General features: G+C 42.9%; 1 protein-coding gene across 1 annotated transcript in view; it reads left to right on the forward strand.

Annotated features, from left to right (window-relative positions):
- Window positions 1-6,503: 6,503 nt before the first annotated feature.
- ephb3a (eph receptor B3a) overlaps window positions 6,504-26,562 on the forward strand; it is a 28,414-nt gene continuing 8,355 nt past the window's right edge. The window contains exons 1-11 of the mRNA XM_034888330.1: window positions 6,504-7,073; window positions 13,870-13,934; window positions 16,076-16,748; window positions 18,783-18,938; window positions 20,747-21,082; window positions 22,728-22,852; window positions 23,658-23,814; window positions 24,021-24,129; window positions 24,431-24,483; window positions 25,045-25,167; window positions 25,884-26,131. Of these exons, the coding sequence (XP_034744221.1) occupies window positions 7,010-7,073; window positions 13,870-13,934; window positions 16,076-16,748; window positions 18,783-18,938; window positions 20,747-21,082; window positions 22,728-22,852; window positions 23,658-23,814; window positions 24,021-24,129; window positions 24,431-24,483; window positions 25,045-25,167; window positions 25,884-26,131 (2,109 nt within the window). The 5' untranslated portion in view covers window positions 6,504-7,009. The remainder of the gene's footprint in view (window positions 7,074-13,869; window positions 13,935-16,075; window positions 16,749-18,782; window positions 18,939-20,746; window positions 21,083-22,727; window positions 22,853-23,657; window positions 23,815-24,020; window positions 24,130-24,430; window positions 24,484-25,044; window positions 25,168-25,883; window positions 26,132-26,562) is intronic.

Raw genomic sequence — 26,562 nt, forward strand, 5'->3', positions numbered from 1 at the left:
TCCCCGGCCCACTGGGGTCCATTTAATCAATGCTACAGACACAGAGGAGGAACAGTCTGCAAATGGAAGTGGAGTTCTGAGTCAGCTCACAGGAGATTAAAAACTAGAGGTGGATGAATAATGGAGGAGGAGAATGGTGGGAAAATTGCCGAATGTGGCGAATCATCAATAACGCCTCCTGTGAATAATTCTGAAAGAAAAAGACTTCTGCGGAAACTGTCTGTGCCCACTAAAATGGAATTGTTCTTAATTACTTTTTGCTGTGTATTGCCTCACTCTGCAGATGAACACTCATTATTTCACAAGCAAATGTATGCTCACCTCACCTTAGATTACCTGAAATCTCCTGTTCCTGAAATCCTGCATTATGCAAACTACAATGAGATAAGTGACAGCTTTCCACTGATTAGCTGTGAAGTTTGGGAGTCAGAGGAAGTGCAGCTGGTGTTTGGTGGAGCTCTGCACCCCAACACTGAGCCGTGGCTGACACTGACAGCTTCGTAGAAAGAGAAGCAGTTTTCAGTGAGACAAACCAACACCAATTCATATTCAATCAATCAGCGGTGTACAGAACCACACGTTGACAGCAGTTTGCGTGAAAAGCCCAGCAGTGCTCGTGCTCAGCTAGCAGCCAGCTCCCTGTCTAAACATAATCATGTATCATTACTTCTCCAATCAATGTAGCAGAGCGCCACTCCTGCACTATTTCATGTTGCGTTTCAACGGTGCTCTTGAGGACAGAGAGCTCTTTTTTTGGACTTGTTAGCAAATGAGCTCAGACAGACATTGACAGATATTCAAAAATATGCAGAATTATGTGGAAAGTCTTCTCCTGATTGTTTTCCCCTCATTATCTTATTGTGTTGTTCCCCATTAACTTTGTCTCCCAGTGTTTGTTGACATATTTTCTAGTTTTCTCACATCAGCAGCCCTAAAGAAGACAGATTATCTATCTTTGTTGTTGTGAACAGAGTGAATTGTGCCAGTTTAAATTGCCCATATTATGAAGAAAGAAAACTATCCATGCTGTTTTGAGTGAGATACGGGTTTCTGAATGTCCTCTGCCTTTAGTCTCCGGGTGAGCTGTTCAGAATCTGCACGGCTTTCTTCTTCACTAGCCAAGACGAGGTTGCTAACCGCAGCACATGCTAGCACTAGCATGCTAGCTCGTTCTCAAAGGCAAAGCACTACTACAACACACACTAGTTCACCATAATCTACAAAAGACCTACTTCCATGTTCCTGCTCTGCAGGTATTCCACAAGTGTGCCCTCGTTTAGAAGAAGTCTCCCAGCTAATCCTGCGTTGTACTGACCAAAGTTGGAGAAACAGTTGATGTGATCTTAACTAGTTACTAAGCATGTGCAACTCCCAACAAAGATAGTATAAGTGAGATGTCTCACTCTGTAGCTAAACCAAAGACCCAAACAAACAGGGTGAAAAGAGGATCTGCAGCAATGTGCAGTGCACCAAAAATAAGATGTTTTTTGAAAATGAAACCATTTAAACCTATTTTGGTACAACCTCAAAATACAATTATGAACCTGAAAATGAGCATAATATGGGCGCTTTAAATTTGTTGTAGCAGCTTTGCCATACTTGTGATGATGTGTTCGCTGTAACCTGTAGACTTAAGCTTATAAATATATTTATAGGAACAGTGTAACATTTTAGGGAATATTCTTTTTTTACGAGGGTTTGATGAGAAATTTGATACCACTCTTAGAGCAATATTAATCTACTCATCTAATTCTGCAAGAAAGCAAATAAGCATACTATGAGGTTCAGAATTTATTCTCGGATTGTTAAAACAATCTCCCTACAAGGTCCATTTATCAGCTGTTCTGGAGCTTCCGATCATTTCTTCCTCGAGAGATGGAGTTGTCATAGAATTGTAGATTAAGAAGAAGACAAGAAGTCATTAAAGGAGACATTATGCAGATTTTCAGATCCATACATTTTGGGTTTTCTGCTAGAACACGCAACACTAGAACATGCTTTAATGTTGAAAAAAACGGTAATGGTTCAGTCAGCAACGATAGAGTTTGAGATTTAACTGCCAGTTTATCATGTCTGAGGAGGTGGAAGGTCACACAGAAACAAACACCCGCAGATATGGAGGAACTGCATTGGGCCCTTTTCAGAGAAACAATCGGTTCTTTTTTCTCCACATAAGGAACGCATATATAATGGTCTGGTGGTTTTGGTGGAAAGGAAATTTTGTTATCCATTAATAACTCTTCTCTCTTTGTGTGTTTTAAGACACACACAGAATTCAACGACTGTTGAAAAGCGGAATTAACAAGCAGATTTGTAAATAAATTCAAATCACTCTCTTGTCTTAGTAGCATCTTCAAAAGACATACAAACAAAAAAGCTATGAGGGATTTTTTAACAAATAAGAACCACACAGAAGCAGCAGCAGCACTTTCACATAGTAGTTCACAGTTTGGCGGTTTTAGGCACTCTGGGTATCCAATTGTTTTTCATACGTCTCCTTTTAAGCACTCAGATTATTTGTTGGACTGAAATTCCACGACAATTTCGCAAGCTCTGCTGATGAAGAGCATGTGATGTGAGATAAGAGCTACTTAATGGTGGTGATTCAAAATTTTGAACAGCAGATTTAAGGTGGAATTGATTGCTATTTCACATGACAAATAACCAGAATCCATTTATATTGTTTGATGGATTCAAATAATTTATAAAAAAAGACTTTTGTCAATATCTTACAGAAGCCAAATTATGTATTCCCTGAGCCATATTATTATACATTTTGCATATAGGAAAGTATGGTTATGTTTAGATCATAAACCTAAAACATCAGGGAAGAACTGGTTAGATTAATATCCAATTCATAGAAAAATGACTGCATGTGTCCAACATAAATCTACACACATACACACAAAGTTATGCATGCACCTTTATTATACACACAGTGCGGTGAACTGGACAGACTCCATTACTCACAAGTACTTAGCAGGAGACAGTCTGGCTTTGCAGAGATGTTCTGTCTTCCCCTCTTGTCAGCTTGACACTGCTGTCCCACAGAGCCAGATTTCATTCCCTCCACCTCATCCTTGGCTCCTCAGCCATCCACTCCATCCACAGTAAAATATGTATTTTTCCCCCTGAGCCTGAGAACTGATTTCTCATCTGCAGCAGGATGGGAAGACTCTCCAGACAACAATTCTTTATTCCACCTGTCGCTGCAACAACTGAAGCACACACAATCCCTGTTCAGTCAGCAACGATAGAGTTTGAGATTTAACTGCCAGTTTATCATGTCTGAGGAGGTGGAAGGTCACACAGAAACAAACACCTGCAGATATGGAGGAACTGCACTGGGCCCTTTTCAGAGATATAATCTGTTCTTTTTTCTCCACATAAGGAACGCATATATAATGGTCTGGTGGTTTTGGTGGAAGTGAATTTTTGTTATCCATTAATAACTCTTCTCTCTTTGTGTGTTTTAAGACACACACAGAATTCAAAGACTTTTGAAAAGCTGAATTAACAAGCAGATTTGTAAATTAAATTCAAAACACTCTCTTGTCTTAGTAGCATCTTCAAAAGACATACAAACAAGCAAGCTATGAGGGATTTTTTAACAAATATGAACCACACAGAAGCAGCAGCAGCACTTTCACATATTATTCACATGACTTGTTTATAATGACTGTAATGCTGCCATGAAGGACACTGTCTGTCTTTTTTTTGTCTAATGCCTTATTTCCATTGTACAGTTTGGCTCGACTCAACTCGACTTAACTCACTTTAAAGGGTTTTTCTCTATTTCGTTTTCCAATGCGGAAGGTACTCCCTCAGTGTAGGCAGGATTCTCAGCTGATCGCCCAGCCTGGTCTTACAGACTTCAGTGAAATGATCACAAACTGTTACCAGTGCATTACAAATGTGTGAAAATTCTGTGTGACAACCATAGAAAACAATGGCAAGGTAAAGTCAATGAGAAGATGACGTAGCATTAAGAGCAACAACGGTAGCAGGTATGAAAACTCAAAAATCCGCGTTGGGAGGTGGTTGGATGGGTCAAACAACACAGGACTTTCACCCAGGACACCGGAGATCAGGTCCTGCGTGTCACGATTTCTAAACCCAACTGTCCCATTCTTCTTTTCCTAAAACCAACCCGTTATTTGTTTTTTCTAAACTAACCCGTTCTTCTTTTCCCAAACGCCACCGCCGCCAACCCACGACCCTATACTTAACCTAAGGGGCCGTGTTAATTTCACGGAATTCTCTCATGGGCCCATCACGGAATTATTGGCAATCCCGTGAAACTGCCACAGATTTTGAGTTAAGGGGCTGTGTTAATTTCACGGAATTTGTTGAGATCGCCATAGCTACGCTGCATGAAACTGCCGGGACATCATATTCAATAGTTCCTGGATCCTTTCATCGACAACAATCTGTGCACTTTGTCAATTGTACGGGTAGTGCATGCTGTAGTTTTGTGAGCGCCATTAAAAGAAACAATCTGGGGCGAGTAATTAAAAGAATTTGGGTTTGTGCAGGATGTCCCGTATTGCACTAGTGACGGTTCTCTCTGACCAAGCAATGGTCTGCAGTGTTTGAACTCCACATTTAAGTATCGGCTCATCTCACTTGGAACCTCGACCACAAAGCAGGTACTATTCACAACTATTGATAATGGAAAACCAAAAGAGAGCCTGTTGAGCTGTGTAGAGCCATGCAGGTTAAAGAGAGCTGTCTCTCAGTGGTTTCACTAAGGATGCTGACCCAAGCATACTGGGAATTGAACTGTAGTTAATTAGTGCACAAAGCCTAGGGGACAAAAGAAACTCTGGGGAGGAGGTCATGGGGGAGCTGCTTGGAAGTGGTGGGTGAAGATTTGGGAGTGGGGGCTAGAGCAGGGGATCTTGAGTTTGTAGCAAAGGGGGACTTTTGGGGGGAAACTTTGTATGTGTGAGTTCTTGTGTCAGGGTGCAGCAGTGGGGGGGGGGGTTGAAGCAGTGGGAGTGGGAACACACAAAGAGATGAATTAGCAGTGTGAAGGGGAGTCTTGTCCCTGAGCTGAAAGCTACCCGGCGGCGCACACACACACACACTCTCCCTCCTGTGGAACCCACCAAGAGACAAAAGACTGGGTGGGTGTTGTGGAAAGGGACCTAAAAGGAGAGACTGCAAGACAGTGACTGCACAAGGTCCAAGCAGCCTATAGCCATGAACTAATGAGGCCAAGCAGTCTAGTCTGTCAAGACAAAACTGTATTTTCTTCATAAACTCCACAAGGGTAACCTAGGCTACTGTATGGGCCGCAGTAGCTAGCCTTTTCCATTAGGGCCTCACTGTGTCTGTGTAGGTCTCTGCAATGTAGAATTGTATTGTGGAATTGATCAAAAAATGCTAAATATTTGTATGATAACGGTAGCTTTTGATAAATCACCCAGTGTAACTCGAATCACAGATGGTTAATATGCAAGCAAAGGCCACTCAATAACCCGCGGGAGACGTTGTCTTGCCTTTGTTGCCACAGCTCGTATTGACGTTCCCCGCCAATAGGATCACAGTGCCTTTAATGCCAGAATTGATCGGTATTTAGCGGTGGTGAGCAGAGCGTTCAGGCCGGTGATACCTGCCACCAGGGCGGATAAACACTGCGGGCTGGTTACCGCTTGCTGGCCAAACCAAACCAGCCTCCTCCTCCCACCTTCTCCACCTCCGCGCCCCCTGCCAGCCGCGTCAAGCACCTCGGCATTCAGTAGGAAACCGGAAGTGTATCACATTTGACTTCAAAATAAAACCGTTGGAAATCAATTTTTACGACTACATTAGCGACGGATTACGTGTAAAGCTCATCACATCAGTCAGTGATGTCAGAGCAGAGCAGTTCGACAGGTTAATAAAAAACAGCAGCTATGACATCACTAGGATGAGGTCACCTTACGTCCACAGACAGCACAGCGTCTGTTGTTTCTACCTGGTGTAAGTCATCTTTGAACGACATTAGTTAATTCCTAAATGATTTGAGGTGTAAAAATAAACAATGTATAACAAGGGATACTAAACGTTTACATGGTTATATAGATCTATGGTATTTCGTACAAAGACTATGAAATTGTGTTGTGCAAATGTGCCTTATGGATGCAAAATGTTATACTCATCTAAACTAAAATAGCCTTAAAATAAATAAAATGTCCGATTTAATAGTTTATATGTGACTATATGTATACGTACCTATCTCTCTTACTCTTCTCTCTCTCTCTCTACCTCTCCCAATTGCATAGCCTACTGAATATTAATTAAAAAAAAGCATTAACAATGATAATGATAATAATAATAATAAATTATGAAAGCTTTGGCTTATTTTGGCTAAATCTGGGACATTAAATCATATTGTTGCTAAGTAAAGAGTATTGTCTTTTAAAATAGGACATGAAATGGCTTAAAACATGAATAGGCTACTATTATTTTGAAAGCCTTGACCTGAAGCTTGACGTCCATTGTGTCTGCCTTGACGCTGCCAGATCCCCCAGCCCCTTCGGTGTGTCTCTGTCCCAGTGTTGCCATTCCGACGCACATCCCCCGCAGAGGAGCAACAGCTACACGGAGTTGGCCAAAGTGGACTACACGGATTCTTCTGCGGACAGAGACGACTTCGTACCCGGGTTTCCAGCCTCTGCTCGGGGAGGGCAGCAGCCGAGAGATGCGCCCCTGGACAGAGGTTCGGTGTCGTTAAAGTCAGATAAAGAGAATGAGACTGAGAAAGGGCTCCTGTAGCATCGCATTCACAACTCTGGGGGAATAACGATACCTGATTGAATGCAAAATAGAGAAGCGCCTTTTTTTCTGTTTTTTAATGTGTGTTTTTTTGTTAGAATGGGGCGGTGAGAGCCCTCATCACAGCTGAAGACATGAGAATTGGGAGAGGAACAAAAAGCTCGGCTGCGGTGCTCTGTGTTTGAGTGTCCATCCATCCAAAGGGTCCAGTCTACACACCTTTCTTCATGTTGCAAAAGCCTGTTTTATGACAATGGATTACTTGCTGTGGGTGTGCAGCCTCATTGTCCCCGTGGTGCTGGCTGTAGAAGGTAGGCTATGTGGTTTGATATTTTTATGACTTCTCTCGTGAATGAACAATAGACTATTAGGATGCATTAGAATTTGGCAATAAAACGCTCATTGACACCGAGAATAATAAGATGCCCGTTAGCCTAATACAAGTTCAAAACATGTAGGCCTGGCAAAAGTCAATAGTGGTTATTTTATCTGACAATTTAAATCACATTGGGGTATATCTCTCCTGCCAGTTTAAATGCCGGATCAGTTATTTATGCTGTTCCTATATAGGCCTAGGTGAAATTAGATATGTAAGAAAAATCCGTTCATGTTTTGGATAATTAAAGCTGTTAATAATGCGGACCCGCTCTGTTAAAGAGGCAACTCCGCTATGTGATTGTAATTCATGTGTTTACATGTAACAAAACGCCCCGTTCCCTCTGTGTGTGTGTGTGTGTGTGTGTGTGTGCGTGTGTGTGTGCGTGTGCGTGCATGTGTGTGTGCGTGTGTGTGGAGACGGGGGGGTGGGGGTGGGGGTGGGGGGGATTGATGATGATGATGACATCCCAGTATTCCCATTGCGGCTTCAGGACTGCCCTGTTGCAATTGTCCCTGTTGTTGTTGTCACACCCACAAGCTGAGTGAGGATGCCCACCTGCCCCGCAGGAGCGTCCCTCCACTGTCACTGTCAAATAGTACACTCCTCATATTATGCATATCAAGGGGGTTAAACCTGCTGTTGGGTTTGCCTACCAATCAGTGCTGTGGATGCTTAAAGACGCAGGCCAGATCAATCCCGGCCCCTGAATCGCCACAGGGACACACATGTGAGACACATATGTGAGACACATTAGATGACAAGTGTGAATTAAAGGTCAATGGTTTAACAAGTATGCGGCAGTCCCTGAAGCTCTCGCCATCACCAAGGGAGTGTTGCTCCAGGGAGAAGCCCACCCTCACTACCGCTGCTACCCACCCTGCGACTCCTCTTTGAGCTGTAGCTACATTTCTCTGCCTGGTCTCCTCCATTCCCTCCCTGTCCAATCTGCCTCCCCTGGACCGTGGCCAGACTGATCCCTCATCAATTCTGGTGTCAGCAAGTAAATCAATGCAGCAGCAGCAGCTATTCAAGTCCCAGTGGGCTCTCTCACGCCGTGATGATCAGCCCCGTTTCCCCAACCGGACCACTAACTGTTACTCAAAACTCAGGGGTTAACTTCTGTTTGTCCTTTGAGGATAAACATGAAGGGCAGATCATCGGATGGGTTTAAACGAGTGGGGAAAGGGAGGCCTTTTTCAGAGAGTTGCATGTCGTTTATTTAGCTGCTTACTCAGTGGATTACAACACATGGCTTGAATCTGGATTTTTTTTTCCAGACTGGCAAGTGTTTGCGCATGGATGATGCAAGCTGGACTGCAACTTGAAGTGTGTGTACTTATTTACAAAAGTTACAGTGATTACTTATCTCCCATTCTCACAACAGACTGTAGTAAAAGCCTGTGACATTTTTAGGTTGTATTTCTCTGATTTACAGTCAGTGTATACTGTACTCTTATTTTAAAAGCACCTAAACTAGATAAATGACCACACAGAAAACATTTTATAAAGGGATCAGACAGTATGTGTGTGTGTGTGTGTGTGTGTGTGTGTGTGTGTGTGGTTGTAAGAAAAGCATTAAGCATCAGGTTTCCAGACAATTTTTACATTAAGAGAGAGCTTCATTGGCATTTCCATGTTTTCCATACATCAGCATATTAACAAGAATAATTATTTGTCGACCTTTAAAAGCAAATGCAAGCAGCCCTGACGAGAGATTGAATTGATTTGTTCAGAAAGTGCTCATCCAGCGACAAACTAAGTATCACACTTAATTATTATCACTGAGATTCTATGAAGAGAAACATGCACTCAAATACAGATGAGGCGTGGTTTAGAATAAGCACAGAAGACACATTTTGTGGCTAGAATGGGCGATTTTATTTACACCCATCTATAGACACCCGTTTGATCTGATCTCTGATGATGATGTTAATATTTCATATGTTTGCTTGTTGGCAGCGAGTGTCAGTGTAGTACAAGGCGAGGCCTCCCTTTCATGACCCGCTCTCACAAAGTGAATAAAACATTAGCATGTGCGAGCTCCCAAAGCGCACTGGGAATGCAAAGTTGTGTGGCATTTTGGCTCCGGTGGGTGATAAAAAAAACAAAAAAACAGTAAATGCCACGGGTGGTGATGCTCTAAACTTCCCACTGCAGCATTGTTTTCTTACCCCAGAGGCAGAATGACTCCACTGCTGCTGTAGTTTTATGGGAGATGGGGGAGATTTCAGGATTTGAGTTATAGCAGCGTGGCGATCTCAAAGGTACTGTAAATTGAACAGAGAGGGGGAGAACTGTGGAACAAATGGGATCTTTTTCTTCTTAGCCGGTTTTTAGGATTTAGTGAGTTGACGATAGCACACTTTGGTGAATAGAGTTGTTCGGGAACAATAACGTTATTCACACTGAAACTTTAGAGTGTTAGAGCAACACATGAGCCTTGACTTAGATGTAAAGCTTGAGGCTATACAGTGTCATGTGCTTCAACTGGCTAATAATAATTTATGTAAAAGTGCAGTTATTCTTTATCGAGAAATTGTGTCTTCTCTTGCTTCACGGGGAGGTCAAAGGTCATGTTCGGAGAAAAGAGCTTCTTCATCCTGCCAGGAATTTAGTATTTTGCTTAAGTATGCTTCAGCAGAGTGAAATCACAGGGGCTTGAATTTGGCTTTTTTACAGATGTAGGATGGTCATCCTGCTGCCCCTGCATAGTGCGAGGTGAAGCCTGTTGAAAGGAGCATCAGCTCAGGCCTGTGGTTAGTTGAGGCTGAGTGAACCTGTCTCTGTTGCCTCTGGGCATCAGGGAGAGAATAGGGAAAAGGCGAAGCACCGGATCAGACACCCAAGGGACAGGCAGAATCAGCAGCCTGTAGTCCGGGAGCATTCACTCAGCTGTGAGTCACAGAGGGCCGAGTGTAGCCAAGCAGACAACTGCTGCTGATTAGTTCCTCCTCTCTGGCTCAAATCGTGCTAATCAGTAAAACAACCTTGTTCACAATTGTGTATTTGGGCTCGACAAACAAAGTTGTTAACTGCTGTCGCTCATGTCCTCACACACAGAAGTATAGAAGACCCAGAGTTGCTTTGGTATTTAAAGCTTTATCGGTAAATATACATTTTCTTTGTGTGTTATATGCACAGATAAACGTGCTCTCCATTGTCAAGGCAGCCACTTATTCCTCTCTGAATCTAATTATTTTTACATTATGAATCACTGCTCATGTTTATTTATACTTTTCATTTCTTTTGCGCATAAAAGTGTTCTGGTTACAAATCACATGCTTAACTAATGCTCACCATTAAGAAATTATCAAGTGACTATGAATTTTGTGTGATTAGTTCATTCTTAATGGATCCTCACTTAATGATCGTTAATTCAAATGTAATTCATTCTCTAATTTATGGGCCACCAAATTAGCTGGAATCCAGTTACATAGGAAGGCACTTTTTAGAGCCACATATTTAAGCCCCTTGCCAACAGAACTGTGCTTGTTCTCATTGAAATATGAAGATTTTTCTATCAAACTGGAAGTGATCCACATGTTGCTGCACGTTGGTAATAGACAATCCATTAATACTTAACTAATAATAACATAAACATTATTTTTTAACCAGAATTCATGGTGCAACCTTTAGCTCACCCAATAGGGCGTGCGCCCCATGTTGGCTGACTCGTTGGTAGTGGTGCAGGTTGGCAAATTTGCAATTCCTAGGATGGTGAATGAATGTGCCGCATACTCTGCCTCTGAGTAGCTAGTACTCTACTCGTTTCCATTGTTGGTTGGATTGGTTAGGTATAGGCATGAGGAGTGAGATTGGTTAGGTAAAGGGTAAGAATACCAGGGTGAGCTAATCAGAGGCAGAGTAGGGCAGGGCATTCCTTTGCCAGCCTAGGAAAGGCAAATTTGTGCCTGGATTTGCATCCTGCTAGTCTGGATTAATGACAGTATGTCCAGGATAACTGACTCATCATATCCGTTCTGCCAGATGTCCCTTGCCTTCCGCTCTCTGTGTGTTGCTGTTCTCAGGCTACTTTTACATTGCTACGTTTTGGTTTTTAAGTGGAGTTTTGAGCCCAAAGTGTACATAGTGTATACTTTGCCTGTTGCCATGGTAACGTTAGTAGCTTAGTCCAAAAATCAGAGTAAGAGATCGAGACTTCATGACCGATAAGACCCAATCAGGCGGTGAACTGATGGCGTACTATCTAACTGGGACGTTGTATTGTAACATGGGACCAATTGAAATACACACGGCAATACAATGGTAAGAATGTTTAACCATCTATCCAGATAATTTAAATTAACATCTAAACATAAAGCAATAATAAATTGTGTTAACAGTTGGTGGAGGGCAAATGTTCTACCAAATAATGCTCCTTCTTGAGACCATTTTGCCGAGGCAATGTCACTGCGTCTGGAACTTAGCGCTGTCCAAGACTGTTAAGAAATGCAAACAACACAGAGCATTTTTTTTTCTCCTATCCTGGAATGCATGTTTGGTTGAGCCAGACATTACTCCGCAGCACTGTGGTTATAGGTCTGGCAATGCGAGACTAGTTTCAAACCTGTGGCCCTTTGCTGTGTGTCATCCCCCCTCTCCATCACCCCCATTTCCTGTATAAAAAAGCCCCAAAAAAAGAAAAAAAAGAAAATTATAATACATTTGGCATTGAAGGTGCTGTAGGTAGGATGGGAAGATCAAGGACTTAGCTTCATGTAGTTCTGCTGGAACATAGCAACAGTGTCCGCAATTATGGCAGAAAGTTTTATAAGGCTTATATACTGCACCTTTAATTAATGCTTTAAATCATCATGAATCATGCTTAAGGAAAAGTTCAACATTTTGGGAAATATGATTATTTGCTTTCTTGTTGAGTGTTTGATTTCTGTCTAATGTCTGTCAGCTAAATGTGAAGCTTGAGCCAGCAACTGGCAGCAACTTAGCTTATCACAAAGACTGGAAACATGGGGGGAAAGCTAGCCTAGCTCACTCCAAAGGTAACAAAATCTGCCTGCAGTCGGTCATAAACCCCCATCAAACTGGGATTTGATGTTTTTTACACTTTGGTTTTTGTTTTGTTTGTCAGCTAGCTGACCAGGCTAGCTATTACTCCCTGATTCTAGTTATTATCCTGAGATAAGTCAGCTCCCAGCAGTAGCTTTATATTTAGCAGACATGAGAGTGGTATTATTAATCTCATCTAACTCTCTGCAAGAAAACGGTTTCCCAAAATTTTAAACTATTCCTTCCAGCAGGTATTTTGTACCCATATTATAACGTATTAATGCTTTTTATTCAGCTTCTAGCCAAGGTGGACCTTGACTTGTCAGACTTAACATCATTTTAAAGGGGAACAAATTGCTCTGAGAACATTCCGTACGTAGTTTGGTTCTGCACATTAAATACCAGTCATCATCTCTTGTCAACTTATTTCCATTAACATACAGCTAAGATAGTTTGCCTTGAAACATGGAAATAGGAAGTCCTACTACTTGCTTTTGATCTTGTCTGTAATTGCAGTGTGAACGTGACCAGCACTATTTGAACACAGATATAATCTAGACTGTTGGATGTACAGATCACTGGTCTCTGTCCTCTAAAAAGAAGAAAAGCCATTGTGGTTTCTCTAATGAACACACAGCGCAGACTGTAAACACAGCTCCTATCTCCAGCTCAGCAGCTACAAATGGACCAGTGATCTATCCACTTAATCAAACTTCTATTATTGACACACACAAGCCAAGGACAACACTGTACTTTACTGTACTTAAAGCAGAACCTCTACCAACAGAACAGTGCCATGTTACACATGCTATTTGTTTAACCTCTCAAACCCTACTGCAGCACCGCTATCAACGACTTGTGAGCAAATGGCGCACAGCAGGCATCGTGTCATTGAGTCTCCAATAAAGAAAGCGTCATTGTTTCAGTAATTATGTGCTAACAACAACAGAACAATGGGAGTCGCGACCACAGCTGAATTTTTAGAGCCCAGCTAGAGGGGTTGAGTCTTCTGAGGTGTAATGAACTCGCTGGACCACCAATCAGGTGACGACTGATTGACAACCTGACAACAGTGCTCATTGATCCTGCTGTTAATTCTCTGAATCTCCTCTGATTGTCCGCAGCTCTCACCTCCTCGCAAAGTTGTAAAACACTTGGTAAAGAAATACCTCCCTAGATCAACTGTAAACTTAGATTTGTCAAATCTGAGTCAAGAGGTGTCACATTTATGGTGTTTCTGGTAACCCCCCCCCCCCCCCCAAATGTGATCTATTAAATTTCTCTGTGCTTATATGACCTCTCTCAACCAGTGCTAGTTAATGGAATATTTACCTCCCAAGGCATTTTGGAGGATTCTTTGTTCTTAGTTCCACAAATGAATATTGAAGGGAGTGCATTTGCAGATGCCAAACACAGAGAGAGAGAAGGATAGAGAAAGAGAGAGAGAGAGAGAGAGAGAGAGAGATAAAGAGAAAGCCTTAATTAGGCGCACAGATTTGCCATGATTGTCAGTGCTTTAAAAACTGAGTGCATGTGAGTGGAGGATATGAAAGAATGGGAGAGGAAGTTTTACCTGCAACCTTTGTCAAACAGAGGGAACTTGTGTATGCTCCTTAATGCTATTTGGTATATAATAATGCAGTAAAATGCAAAAATTGTTTTTGCCCCCTCACGCTATTTAATTCAGGTCTGTCAACCTTTCTCTTACTTTTAATTTGCAGAAACCCTTATGGACAGTCGGTGGGCAACCACAGAGCTGGCATGGACCACATTCCCAGAGAGTGGGGTGAGTTTGTGTGTGTGTGCATGTTTTGTGTTCCCTTTTTTCTTTCATTTAACAACATTTGTTCCATTTGCTTGTTAATAGGGCCCAGTCTGCCTCGAACAGCACACCTCCTACTGTTTTATATCTTTGTTTTTGCAGTGTATGTTTGCTTTCCTGGATACTAAACGCAAATGAGACACACACTGTGTGACAGTGTATGGAAAAAAGTCAAAGATTTTCAGTATTTAGAACATGTAAAAAGCTTGAGGAAGGAATATCATACTTTAAACAAACAAGTGAGCAGACTATTATTTTATAGAGCAAGTCTTCACCGTGTGCAAGAACTATTAGGTAGGCTCTACCTTACCTAGTCTCCCCAGGAAAGAGGGCCTAATAATTGAAAGCATGTGTCTGTGTCTTTTATAGTATGGGCCCAAGAGCGCATTACAGGGAGAAATTAAGGTTTTCAGTTGATACCCCCTATAGGAATGGTGAGAAAATAAAACAACATGAATTTGACCCCAGGGCTTACACCCTGACAGACCTCCCCCACTCCTGGCCAGTGTAATTTGTCTTCGCTACGTGAGCGCAAAGTCAGTCAATGGAAATGGTAGGTTTCCATGGAGACGATCTCCGGCAGCCCTCCTCTCCCTCACCCTACAAGGGCTGGCTCTGAATGTCCTAGCATCCATGAAGTCATATGTCACGACTGGCGAGGCAGCCCCTCTCCTCACGCCTGACAATCCCATACGTTTGGGAGCCGGCAATTATCATATTTGTCAGGTAGTGCATCAACATGTTGCTGGTGATTTACGACATCTAATGCTGACTCTTGGGCTCATCGTTTGGGAATAAATTGCACAGGAGCTCAGAGACGTGAGATGAGTTATGCATTATTTTCTTCCAGTTGAAATAATCAATTTCTGAGAAGCTCATTTGTTATGGAAACGAAGCATTCTGTCCAAGAGGGAATTAGGAAAAAAAATCCAAAAAGATTGACTTCTCACAAGGTTATTTCCTAATGGACTAAATTTATTGACAAATGAAGCCATTTATCATAGCCTATAATGTTAGTTACCATATATAAAGACCAGTTCCATTAACATATAAAGTTACACATTGACATGGTCCAGATGCTATATTTACACACACGACAGAAGTCATGCCCATGTCACGTTAGTCCTTAAATGATTATTTTTAAAGCTACATTATGCAGACAGACATCAATCTACCTGGTTTATTAACGACAACATATGCAAGCATCTTCTCTCAGGCTTTATGTGTAGGCCTGGGAAAATATATGTACGATATATTGCAAAACCTGAAGTGCTCAGGAGTGCTGCCACAGTGCAATCACACTGACAGCATTGCATTTAAATGGCCATTTTAATAAGTAACTCAATGTTTGCATTATAGATGTATGGGGGAAAGTTTCCATTTAAAGTGTACAGTTTTATGCTCTCATCTCTCGGGACACATAACCCATTTATATGATATAGAAACCAAATCTGCTCTTGAGTTTTGATTGCAGTGCAGCAGTATGAGCCCCGCCTAGCATAGGTGTGAGCATATCTATTGATAAAGGTCTAACCAACACATCTGTGACAATCTTAGCTGCAAAACATCCTTCTTATTCCAAACCTTCAACACGTAATCAGCACCGGGATTGTTAGTCAAACCGGCATAATGCGTGAAATGTATTTTAATAGGAAACGTTTTCTATTAATAGCCTGTAATGATTGGAATTTTCTGAATGATTCATGTAATTAGAAGCATTTTAGCTGCAAATTATTCCTCACAGGCCACATGTACACAACCACACTGTGGGAATGTGTGTGTGCATGTGTTGCATTTTTATATTCTCTTTCTAGCAGACGTCACTTTGCTGCTTTGGATGCCCTCTATGCTTGAATGGTTTGCATTAGGATGCTCCGCGTTTAACATTACTCTACTTTAATTAACAACCTATTGGATGAGCGAGTTTGTGGTGTAGCTAAGTTTTCTAAATGACATATAGAACTGTTGTCGTGTAAATAAAAATCATTAGATTCTTCTCTGCTTTGTCTTTATCAATTGTCCACAGTGCTTACAGAACATTGTTGGTCCAGTTTCACTGCTGTCATCTCTTCCTTTGTCACAGTGTCTCTCTGTTGTTTCCACAGTGGGAGGAGGTTAGCGGCTACGACGACTCCATGAGCCCAATCAGAACCTACCAGGTGTGTAATGTCCGACAGCCCAACCAGAACAACTGGCTCAGGACGGACTTTATCCCCCGCAAGGGCGTGCTGCGCGTCTACGTGGAGCTGAAATTCTCTGTCCGTGACTGTGCCAGCATCCCCAACATCCCCGGCTCCTGCAAAGAGACCTTTAATCTGTTTTACTACGAGTCAGAGGGGGACACAGCTACAGACGCCAGCCCTCTGTGGAGGGAGAACCCCTATGTGAAGGTGGATACTATTGCCCCGGACGAGAGTTTCTCTCTGCTGGAGGCGGGCAGGATCAACACCAAAGTGCGCAGCTTTGGCCCTCTCTCCAAGGCCGGCTTCTACCTGGCGTTCCAGGATCTGGGCGCCTGCATGTCTCTTATCTCAGTCAGGGTTTTCTTCAAGAAGTGCTCCACCACTATTGCAAATTTCGCTGTCTTCCCTGAGACTGCTACAGGGGCAGAAGCCACTTCCTTAGTAATTGCTCCTGGGGCATGTGTGACCAATGCTATGGAGGTGTCCGTCCCCCTGAAGCTGTACTGTAACGGGGACGGCGAGTGGATGGTTCCCGTGGGCTCGTGCACCTGCGTCGCAGGCTTTGAACCTTCTGCTGATGGCATCCAATGCCAGGGTATGTGTTTTTATCAGACATTTGTACTTTTATTTAAACAAACCTCCTTTATATGCTCAGTGCAAGGCACCTCAGTCTGTGCCCTCTTCTCTGCATTTATTGTGTGGCTCCTGAAAGAGGGTGAAGGAGGGTGGAGGCGAGTATGAATTAATGAGGTGTTGCAGAGAGCAGCAGCATACAAATATTGCGAGAGCAGGACGGGAGAGAAAGATAGCGGGAAGGCACAGAATAGAGAGCCTATAGATTTGTGCAAGGAAAATGCAGATAGTAGAAGGGAATGCTGTCTAGAGTACAGAGAAAATAGATATTAAAAAATAAAGAGAGATAGGTTGAGTTAAAAGGTGTGAATTGGAATGGTAACAGCAGCCAAAAAGGAGAAGAAGGGAAATGGGAGGGGGTTGCAGGAAGTCAAAGACAGATAAGCGAAGCTTCCTCTCACCTGGGCGTGAGACATAGTGTCTAACATGTGCCGGAGAGCATATTCGTTGCCATTTGGCGGCTCAAGGTTAAAAGCTTGCCACCAATGCTTGATGAAAAGCTCTCCAGGGCTTCAGCCAGTGGTTGCGATGAGGAAGTGTAATTTCCTCCACAGCCTTCCGTTAGTTAATCTACAGGCGGCAACACTCATTAACACCATTCAGACCAACGTTAGCCAACAGTGCCACGCTAACATTAATCACTCAGACATTTCATTTCTTACCTAAGTCAGGCCACACGCTCGCAGCCAAACACTGCAGATAGAGAGAAGGTGGAAAAAAAAAGAGGATCAAAGAAGAGGAGACACAATAGATGGGGAGAGAAAAAACATTAGTGTATCGAAAACAGGAGAATCATCGTGCCCTCCAAAGAGGTTAATGGATTGAAGCAAGACAGTGGGGTGAGTCTCGAAAAAGAGCCGAGGAAAACAAACAAATAAAAGAAAATTATGATGCACTGTGTAATAGAAGAAAAATAAATCAGAGAGTGTAGAGCCTAAAGGTCTCTGTGAATTATGAGAGAAAAAAAATACATTTTCATCTTATCGTCTTTGGCTTTTTATTGCACAGTGTTATGGCTACAATGCTGGGCCATTAGTAGTGCTGATTTTCCTAAAAGTGCCATTGTTGGAAATTAGGGTGGAACTTGAGTTCAAACGGAAAGACCACTTATCCTAACTAGTTAATCACACTCTCTGTCTCACTGACTGGGCTTTATGATCCCTCACGCTGACGGGACAGATGTTTCCCAGAGACCCCACTTTTATACCACCAGTTAGGAATGTGGCAAACAGTAAAATGTGGGACTCTGGAGGCTGATATATCCAGACCTTTTGCTGTTAATCCCCTTTATCTGAATCCTTCTTTAGTGTGGGCTTATGCTGGTTTATCCTTAAGACTCGATATCAGCCAACCTTTAGCGTGACACTTTGGAATTCAAATCAATCGCTTGGACACATCGTCTAAGATAACCGCACTTTCTATATTTTTTGGAAAACCCTCCTCAGCTAATTTACGTCTAATTTGATGTCCCTTTATTTGAATTGATTTATTGGCTTATAATGAAGTGGTTTTGCATGCATGTGGAGGCCTTGTTTGTATTAACCATGTGGTTTGAAGATCTGAGGATGCTACTGACACTGATTGATGGGTTTAGGGTGTATTCCTTGTCTCAGAAGCATTCTCCATCCTTGTTTGTTTGACAACAGCTATCTCCTGTCAGCAGTCTATCTTCATCCTCCTTTACCTCCTCTTCAACATGAAACTTAGCTTTCATCCCAACTCCCCTTTGGGTAGATTAATGTCACCTGCGGAGAGAGTGAAAATGAAAGAGCACATGCAAATATATAGATAAGACCTTATGCTTAAATGTTTGACGTCTCTCACATACCTATCAACATTTTTTGCATAAATCTTGAGCTTTGCAGATACTTCAGAGGAACAGTTATTGTTCTCTGACAGATGTGACAGCCGCTTGTCTTTTAGATAAGTGACAAGCACACACAGAGGTTTTGTTTTGTTCTTATTGTTCTTTTTGTTTTCTCTCCCGCCCATCCAGCTTGCTTCCCTGGAACCTTTAAATCCAAATTTGGGGAGGGATCCTGTGTTCCCTGCCCAGCCAACAGTCGCACCAGTGCACGAGGAGCCAATATTTGTCTCTGCCAGAATGGTTTCTACCGCGCTGACAGCGACCCTCCTGACACTGCCTGCACCAGTAAGTCATCCTCCACTGCACAGGCTAAAATCCTCAAATGGTATTATGTTGAGAAAAATTAGGGGAGTAGAAGTAACATTCGGCAAATCACAAGTGCCAGATGGCATTTATCATTGTGTTTAAAGTCCAACTAAAATCTAAATGTATTTTTTAGCTTAAAAATCAGCATCCATGTCCTCTGTGTTTGTTTGTCTAATGTATTACGTTTATTTCTCACATACACTATCATACGCCATGCAATGTGTATTGAAATTATTTTCTGCTATCTAATGAAAGCAACTAACCAATAATAGAATAGAATACTGTATTTGTTTAGTTGAAATTGTAATTAACAAAGAGAATATAATAGTTTTCAATAAAAAAGCTCTAAAAACGTTATACTACCTGCTCAGCACCAAACAGACGACAGACAAAATTAGCAACTAGCTGGTACACATAGGGGAGTATTTAGTAGCTAAAGAGACGGACATTTCCCTCAGGTGTTAGTCCATATTTCAAATGGAAATTGTCCGTTTGGTGATAACCAGTCTGGTCTGGTGCTGTGTTCTGCATGGACAGGCTTCTAAGAGAAGTTTCCCAGCAGTGGTACTGATGGAGAGCTTTGACCGTGCAAAATCACCCCCCAGGGGACTTTCGCCGTGTTAAATGACACACAGGGCTCGCAACTGTCTTGCCCAGATTCTCGTCACAGGAACACTGTGGACTCTGACATTGACCAGCGCACACAGACAGGCGGGCCGGGACTCAAGCACCACCTCTGACTAAACACGCAAACATACACACACACACACACAGGCCTGACAGTTCTGTCCCCACGGGCTGTCAGAGCTTGTGCCAACCAGCCTGTGCTTTGTGTTGGAAGACCGGCTCAGCCAGTCAATGGCCGGCAGCTTGGACTCGGTGTGTGTTTTAGATGGGTGTCCAATTAGAAGAGCCTCCACTCTGAACTATGTGTGCCTAATTATAAAGGACAGGGCGAGTGAAACATGGCTCAGGGCAAGCCGGCCGAGGAGCTGAATTCAGAGGAGAGGCAGTCTCAGCCGACAAGAGAGCTGATGGCCTGAGATCCTCCGCTCCTCTTCCCCCTTTCTCTCGCTGCTATGAGACAGGTTAGATTATCTCTCTCCCGCTTGAAGCTAAGAGGGAGTGCCCCCTCTCTTCCTTCACTGTAAAAAGCATGTTCGCTAAACCAATCTTTTTTCCCTCCCTTTGCGGTTATCGTGCTTCATTTTGGTTTCAAACATTTCACTCAAAACGCAGCACTTCTTATTGAACCGTGGTGGCCTTGGGTTATACTGAGGCAAGAACATGAATTTCTATCAAGAGAGGATTAGCCAAGTTTCACGAGCACCAAGAGGGTTTATGCATAGGAGTTACAGTGTATAGTGGAATAGGATTGTGCTTTTCATAAAGGAGCATTACTTAGAGATGAACAGTGGTGTTCTGCTTGTGCATGACAAGTTGTATTTATCCTCCGGTTTCTGAACATGTTGATTTATCCATTTGCACCAGGATGAATTTTTCCTTGTTATGTTTTTACATGTTTCCCATGTCCTTGGCTCCATCCTGAGGATTTGTTTGGGGCATGTAAAGCAATTTTATGAAAAGAATAGGATTACACTCTTTTCCTATTTCTGTACATGGAATACTTCATTTTGTTGCTTTTTATAGAGATATTAAAACATTTATTTCACCATTGGGAGGATAATGTAAGCACTGCATAGGGACTATGACTAAAGCCTCAGTTGTGTGTGTTTTTCCATTCTGCCTGCCCACCTTTTAAAACACCTACGTTTATGTTTGAGCAGCGATCCCCTCTGCGCCTCGCAACGTTATATCCAGCGTGAACGAGACCTCGCTGTCCTTGGAGTGGGAAGAACCCGAGGACACGGGCGGGAGAAGCGACCTCGTATATAACGTGGTGTGTAAGAAATGCCTGCGGGACCGGAGCCCCTGTACACGCTGCGACGACAACGTGGACATCGCTCCTCGCAGGTTGGGGCTGAGGCAGAGGAAGGTGGTGGTGAGGAATCTGCAGGCTCACACCCGCTACAGCTTTGAGGTGCAGGCTGTCAACGGGGTTTCTGGGAAAAACCCCATCTCACCCAGCTACTCCACTGTCAACATCACCACCAACCAAGCCGGTTAGTAGAAGAAGATCAATGTCACTGGATGTGTCAACAAGCCAAGTTAATTCATAGAGCTGTTTCGATCAATACAACTTAACATCACAATGAAACAGGCTAGTTAGTGGATACCGGACGTGGATTGTACCGGAAATACCGGGAGATTTCCCGGTTGACCAGTCTATTTGGGTGGGCTGCATGGTGATTCAACTCAATTCAACTCAATTCAATTCAATTCAATTCAATTCAATTCAATTCAATTCAGTTTTATTTATAGAATCATAACAAGAGTTATCTCAAGAAACTTTAGAGTAGGTCTAGACCTTCCTATAATTTACAAAGAGCCAACAAATCCAATAATTCCCCCAAGAGCAAACCTTTAGTGTGACAGGGGTGAGGAAAAACTCCCTTTTAGGCAGAATCCTCAGAGAGACCCAGGCTCTTGGTAGGTGGTGTCTGACGCTGCCATTTGGGGGTATATAGGCAACTATGGTCACAATAAAGATAATGGAACTATGACTAGAAATAGTAGTTGTAGCAGGGCACTGCAGGGCGTCTCATCTAAACACTGGCCAATCACATCCTACTATAAAGACAGAGCGCATTTCAGTCTTGAAAAAACAACTCCACAAAGTGCCTGATAAAACACGAGATTTAAGCTTGTCAAATTATATTTTAGCAGCCGTTGTCCACCAGAGAGGACAAGTCAGCTGTTAGTAAGCTAATGTTAGTTATGCAAACATAATACAATAGCTTGCTGATTTATCCACATTTCCCTAATACCCCTAAGTTGCATACTGTGTACAAATGCAGTTTTAGCTTAATTTACAGGCTCATCAATTGTTTACTATACAAGACATCTTCAACATTTAGTAATTTTCCGGAGCCAGGCAGTGTTTTTGCATCAGTGAGTACAGTAAATGCAGATAAAATGGTAAATGTAAATGGACTGTTACTATGTAGCGCTTTTCTAGTCTTGACTACTACTTAAAGCGCTTTTACATAGTACAGGAACCATTCACACATGTTCACACACTGTCGCTGAGGTTGCCGTAGAAGGTGGCACCTGCTCATCAAACATTCACACACATTTACACTCCAAAGGCATAGCCTTGGGGGCAACTTGGGGTTCAGCGTCTTGCTCAAGGACACTTCGACACGGAACTGCAGGGGATCGAAACACTAACCTTCCGATTGGCAGGCGACTGCTCTACCACTCAGTATAGTTTATATCTCCACTGTCAGCACTCAGCACTCTGTCAACCAGGCCTCTCACATTACATCACTGACAATGTCACTTTTCAACATCTCCACTTAATATTTGCAGCATCATCATCAACCAAACTGCTCAGCACCTTTCACAGACTGTAATTACTCTCCCAGTTAACCTGTGCTTAATCCACTTTACGGAAGTTTATGGACCCAGAACAATAACTGTGCACTTTCAGGCCTCACAAATCAATAAACTGCCAAACAGTGAAGGTGACACATGTACTGTTTTTGCTTAAACTGTTCAGGTTGAAGTATTTCAAATAATAATTTTCTTACTGCAATAGTTCTTTGAAAGAGAAAATCTTGGCAACTTAAAGTGGCTCACAAGTGAAGTAACTGTCCGGGACCTTAAAGTGTAATGTAAACTCTGTCCTCTCTAATGTCCTCCCAGCACCTTCAGCAGTGCCCACCGTCCATCTGATGCGCTCCACCTCAGACACTCTGAGTCTGTCGTGGCTGCCCCCTGAGAAACCCAATGGGGTCATCCTCGACTATGAGATCAAATACCATGAGAGGGTAAGCTCTAGGTTTTTAGCCGTTGCCTCAATCTAGGTCACAGTGCTCACCTTATTGACTCTGACAATCTGCTTTTCCAGCCCTGGGCAGAGAGAAGCATTTTTACGAATGTTGAAAAATGTAATATTAAAATATGATGTGTGTGGAGGGATTGGTCAAGTCAAAAACTGTCTATTTTTGGAGAATAGGCCTATGAGCTAGTCAGACTCATCAACTGGTGATGTAAATGCTGCAACATTGGTTTAATTAAATTCCCTAGTAAAGCCTGCACACATGAAATGGCCATGTTATAACCTTGGATGGTAAAACCCTTAGACCCTTACAGGGTGTTCAGACTGAAAACAGCACTGCATTAAAAATAATTTTAGGGCCTATGTTGGTTCCAGTTAGGGCAGTTTCAGTGATAGGTCCATTTGTTTGAAGGATTTAAAGGCCAGTAAAATGGATTTACATGTTTTTGGTTAGCCAGTTCAGCACTTTGCTGGATGCCTTCACATTGAATTGCGGCAAAAGTTGAGCCAGTTCTACTTTTTTGCTGGAGAACCATGCATTTTTAAATTAAGGTTCAGATTTAGAAAAGCAGTAGCGGCAAAACCTCCATGTCTATTGAAATGAAGTACGGTTTGTTTTGTTGTTCATGAATTAAGACTTGAAATTTGTAAGATAAACATTGTGTTATTTGTTCTTTAAGTTATACAATATTGCTTCATAATGCTATCTGAGAACCAAAAGATTGATTATTCACCTACAAACCATCAGGAAACACTTGACTCTGCTGCTTTAATAGTCCTTTGTTTGATTTCAGGGCCAGGCCATGTCCCACACCGTAACATCCCAGCACAGTTCAGCCAAGGTGGAGGGGCTAAAGGCAGCCATGCCCTACGTGGTGCAGGTCAGAGCTCGCACTGTTGCTGGATACGGACGCTACAGCAACCCCATGGACTTCAGCACCAGCCTCCACAGTAAGTACAAGCTCTCTCCTGCTTTACAGTCTGCTGTTGATGATCTGCTGCTACAGTTTTCTTAATAAGGGTTCAAGCTTAGTGTTTTTTTAGGGCCGACTTAATTGGTAGCCATTACATTTGCAGTACAGGCCACCCTTTAATCTCTTAAGAAGTGTTTCCGCTGTTATTTACTCATAAGTGTCTGTGTGTGGTATTTGCTACAGCGGACCCTCAGAAGTCTGTGCAGGACCAGCTGCCTCTCATCATTGGCTCGGCCTCCGCAGGTCTGGTGGTCATTGTTGCCTTGGTGGTTATTGCTGTTGTCTGCCTTAAGTAAGTGTTTGAGTTTTTATTACTGACAGCCTGAACTTCATGTTTCATTTTGTTAGTTAGACTCTGAACAAAGAGGCTCATTAAATTTTAACATGCTTTCAAAAGGTGTGTACTTACTCTTTAGCTTCAAAAAGGAGCTTTCCAAGAGAGAAAAAACAGACTTGCCCGTTGAGTTTCTTCCTTGGCAGTCTTTGGTTTTTATCTGATTGTCAGGTTAGATGTTAGTTTAATTTGCTGAACCTGGAAAGGGTCAAGACTGATAATGTGAATGTGACTCTGTTCATGTGCTGCTTGTTTACAGGAAGCAGCGCGGCGGCTCAGAGCTGGAGTACACTGAGAAACTGCAGCAATACAGTGAGTTCATGTGTTCAGCTTGAGAACTGTTTCCTCTATGATCCTTTGGTCATGCCAGTACAGTTAACCAACTGAATCAATCAATTATCCAATAACCTGAGTGCGTCAGGGAACTAATTTCCCTATTTGCTCAGAGGAAGTCCTGACCATGTTGTCCACCTGATGTTTGTCACAATAATACTCCTTTTTATTTGTTAACTTTATAATACATATGACATGTTGTTTTATTGTATTTTTTTATGGTGTATTTTCACATTTGACACAGGACACTCAAACTATTTATTTAATGATAATAATGACATTGAATCTCAATTTGATTTGTTTTTTCCATTTGCCGTGCTCATTGGTGTTTTTTGCCTCCGACGTCGCCTTCCAGGCATATAACCCTAACTTAACCCTAAACATGGAGATGTTGGGGGGCAAAAAACAACAAACACCATTTGGCATTTAGTGTTGGATATCGATATAATTACATTTATCGTTAACATTGTGACATTTATGTCAGCTGGATTACCCAGGCAGATATAATGAGATGGCAATTCTATTATTTTTCCCTCTCAGTTTCTCCAGGCGTCAAAGTGTACATCGACCCTTTCACCTACGAGGATCCCAATGACGCTATCCACGAGTTTGCCAAAGAGATCGACATCTCCTGCGTGAAAATAGAAGAAGTCATTGGTGCAGGTAAACAACACCATCATTTTTGTCCAAGACAGAGAGGACAGAGAAGGATTCAGGTTTATTAATCATTTATTTGAGCTGGAGTGTGGCATCAAGCCCCGAGGTCTGTTCTGTAAGTCCTCCTTGGGAGAAAAGGTTTAGGATTCACAGAGTGTGCATGAGAGCTGCTGGTGGGAAGGATTAAAGTAAAAAATCTTCTCTGTAGCTCTTCCCTCTCTTGTCTTTTTTTCTCTTCTTCTCTCCAGCAGCATGTTGTGTCCTAACTTCACCTTAAATGACAGTCTGTTCCTGCTCGTTCAACCTTCCTCCCTTCTGTCTTTCTTTCTCTTTCTCTTCTCCTTGTAAACACTTGTTCTCAGGCACCAAATGCCAAACCCCCAAGTTCCTTGCCCGTCCTCTGTCTCCCCCCACTGCTCCCAGGTTGCAAACTCGATCAATACGGGTCACACCGTCTCTCCCCAACATCTTTGATCCTTGACCTCCTGTCCTTTCCTCTTCTCTTTTTGAATCCTCTCCCACAGTTGAAGTTGACCCTCAACTCTTTCAAATCAGCTCCTTCACTCCTGAGTCCGACCAGTTAACGTTCCCTCTCCCTGCACTTTCCCCGACTTCCTCTTTCCCTCCACTCCGCCTCTTCATTCCTCTGCTCACTCAACCCTTCTCCCCGATCACCCTCACCACCTTCCTCTCCTTACCCCCACCTTCTTCTCTCAATCCAGGGGAATTTGGCGAGGTGTGCCGTGGACGTCTCAAGCAACACGGTCGCAGGGAGATGGTTGTGGCCATTAAGACACTGAAAGCCGGCTACACTGAGTGCCAGAGGCGGGACTTCCTTGCCGAGGCCTCGATCATGGGCCAATTCGACCACCCCAATGTGATCCGGCTGGAGGGCGTCCTAACGCGCAGTTGCCCCGTCCTCATCATCACAGAATTTATGGAGAACGGGGCGCTCGACTCCTTCCTCAGGGTAAGCTTGGCGGCAGGTTTCATGCCGCAACACCTCTGACAGAGAAGATTACTTTTTGTTTGTATCAAAGCTGAGAGGAACACACACACAGGGAATCATTCACGACACCTCTGGGTTATCAGAAGGTTTTACTCTCTGTGAAACACCCTGAGGCTCTCACTTGCAGAGTGGTAGAGATTAAATGTGCAATATAACGCCTGGAGACAGGCATAGTGTCTCTGCTTGAAGTGACTGACTGATGCTGACAGGGTTTCCAACGCTCAAACTCCTGGTGGAAAACTGTCACACAGCAGACCTTTGGATAGGTTTGCTTCAGTGCATTAGAGAGTCTTTGTACGACTACAGAATCCATTACTGATCAGAGTTTTCGGTTCAGACCACCGCCACCTACACAAAATGCTGAACAAAGGCAGGATGAGAAATGAAGTGTC

Source organism: Etheostoma cragini, chromosome 12 (genome assembly GCF_013103735.1).
Source record: "Etheostoma cragini isolate CJK2018 chromosome 12, CSU_Ecrag_1.0, whole genome shotgun sequence".
Lineage (NCBI taxonomy): Eukaryota > Metazoa > Chordata > Actinopteri > Perciformes > Percidae > Etheostoma > Etheostoma cragini.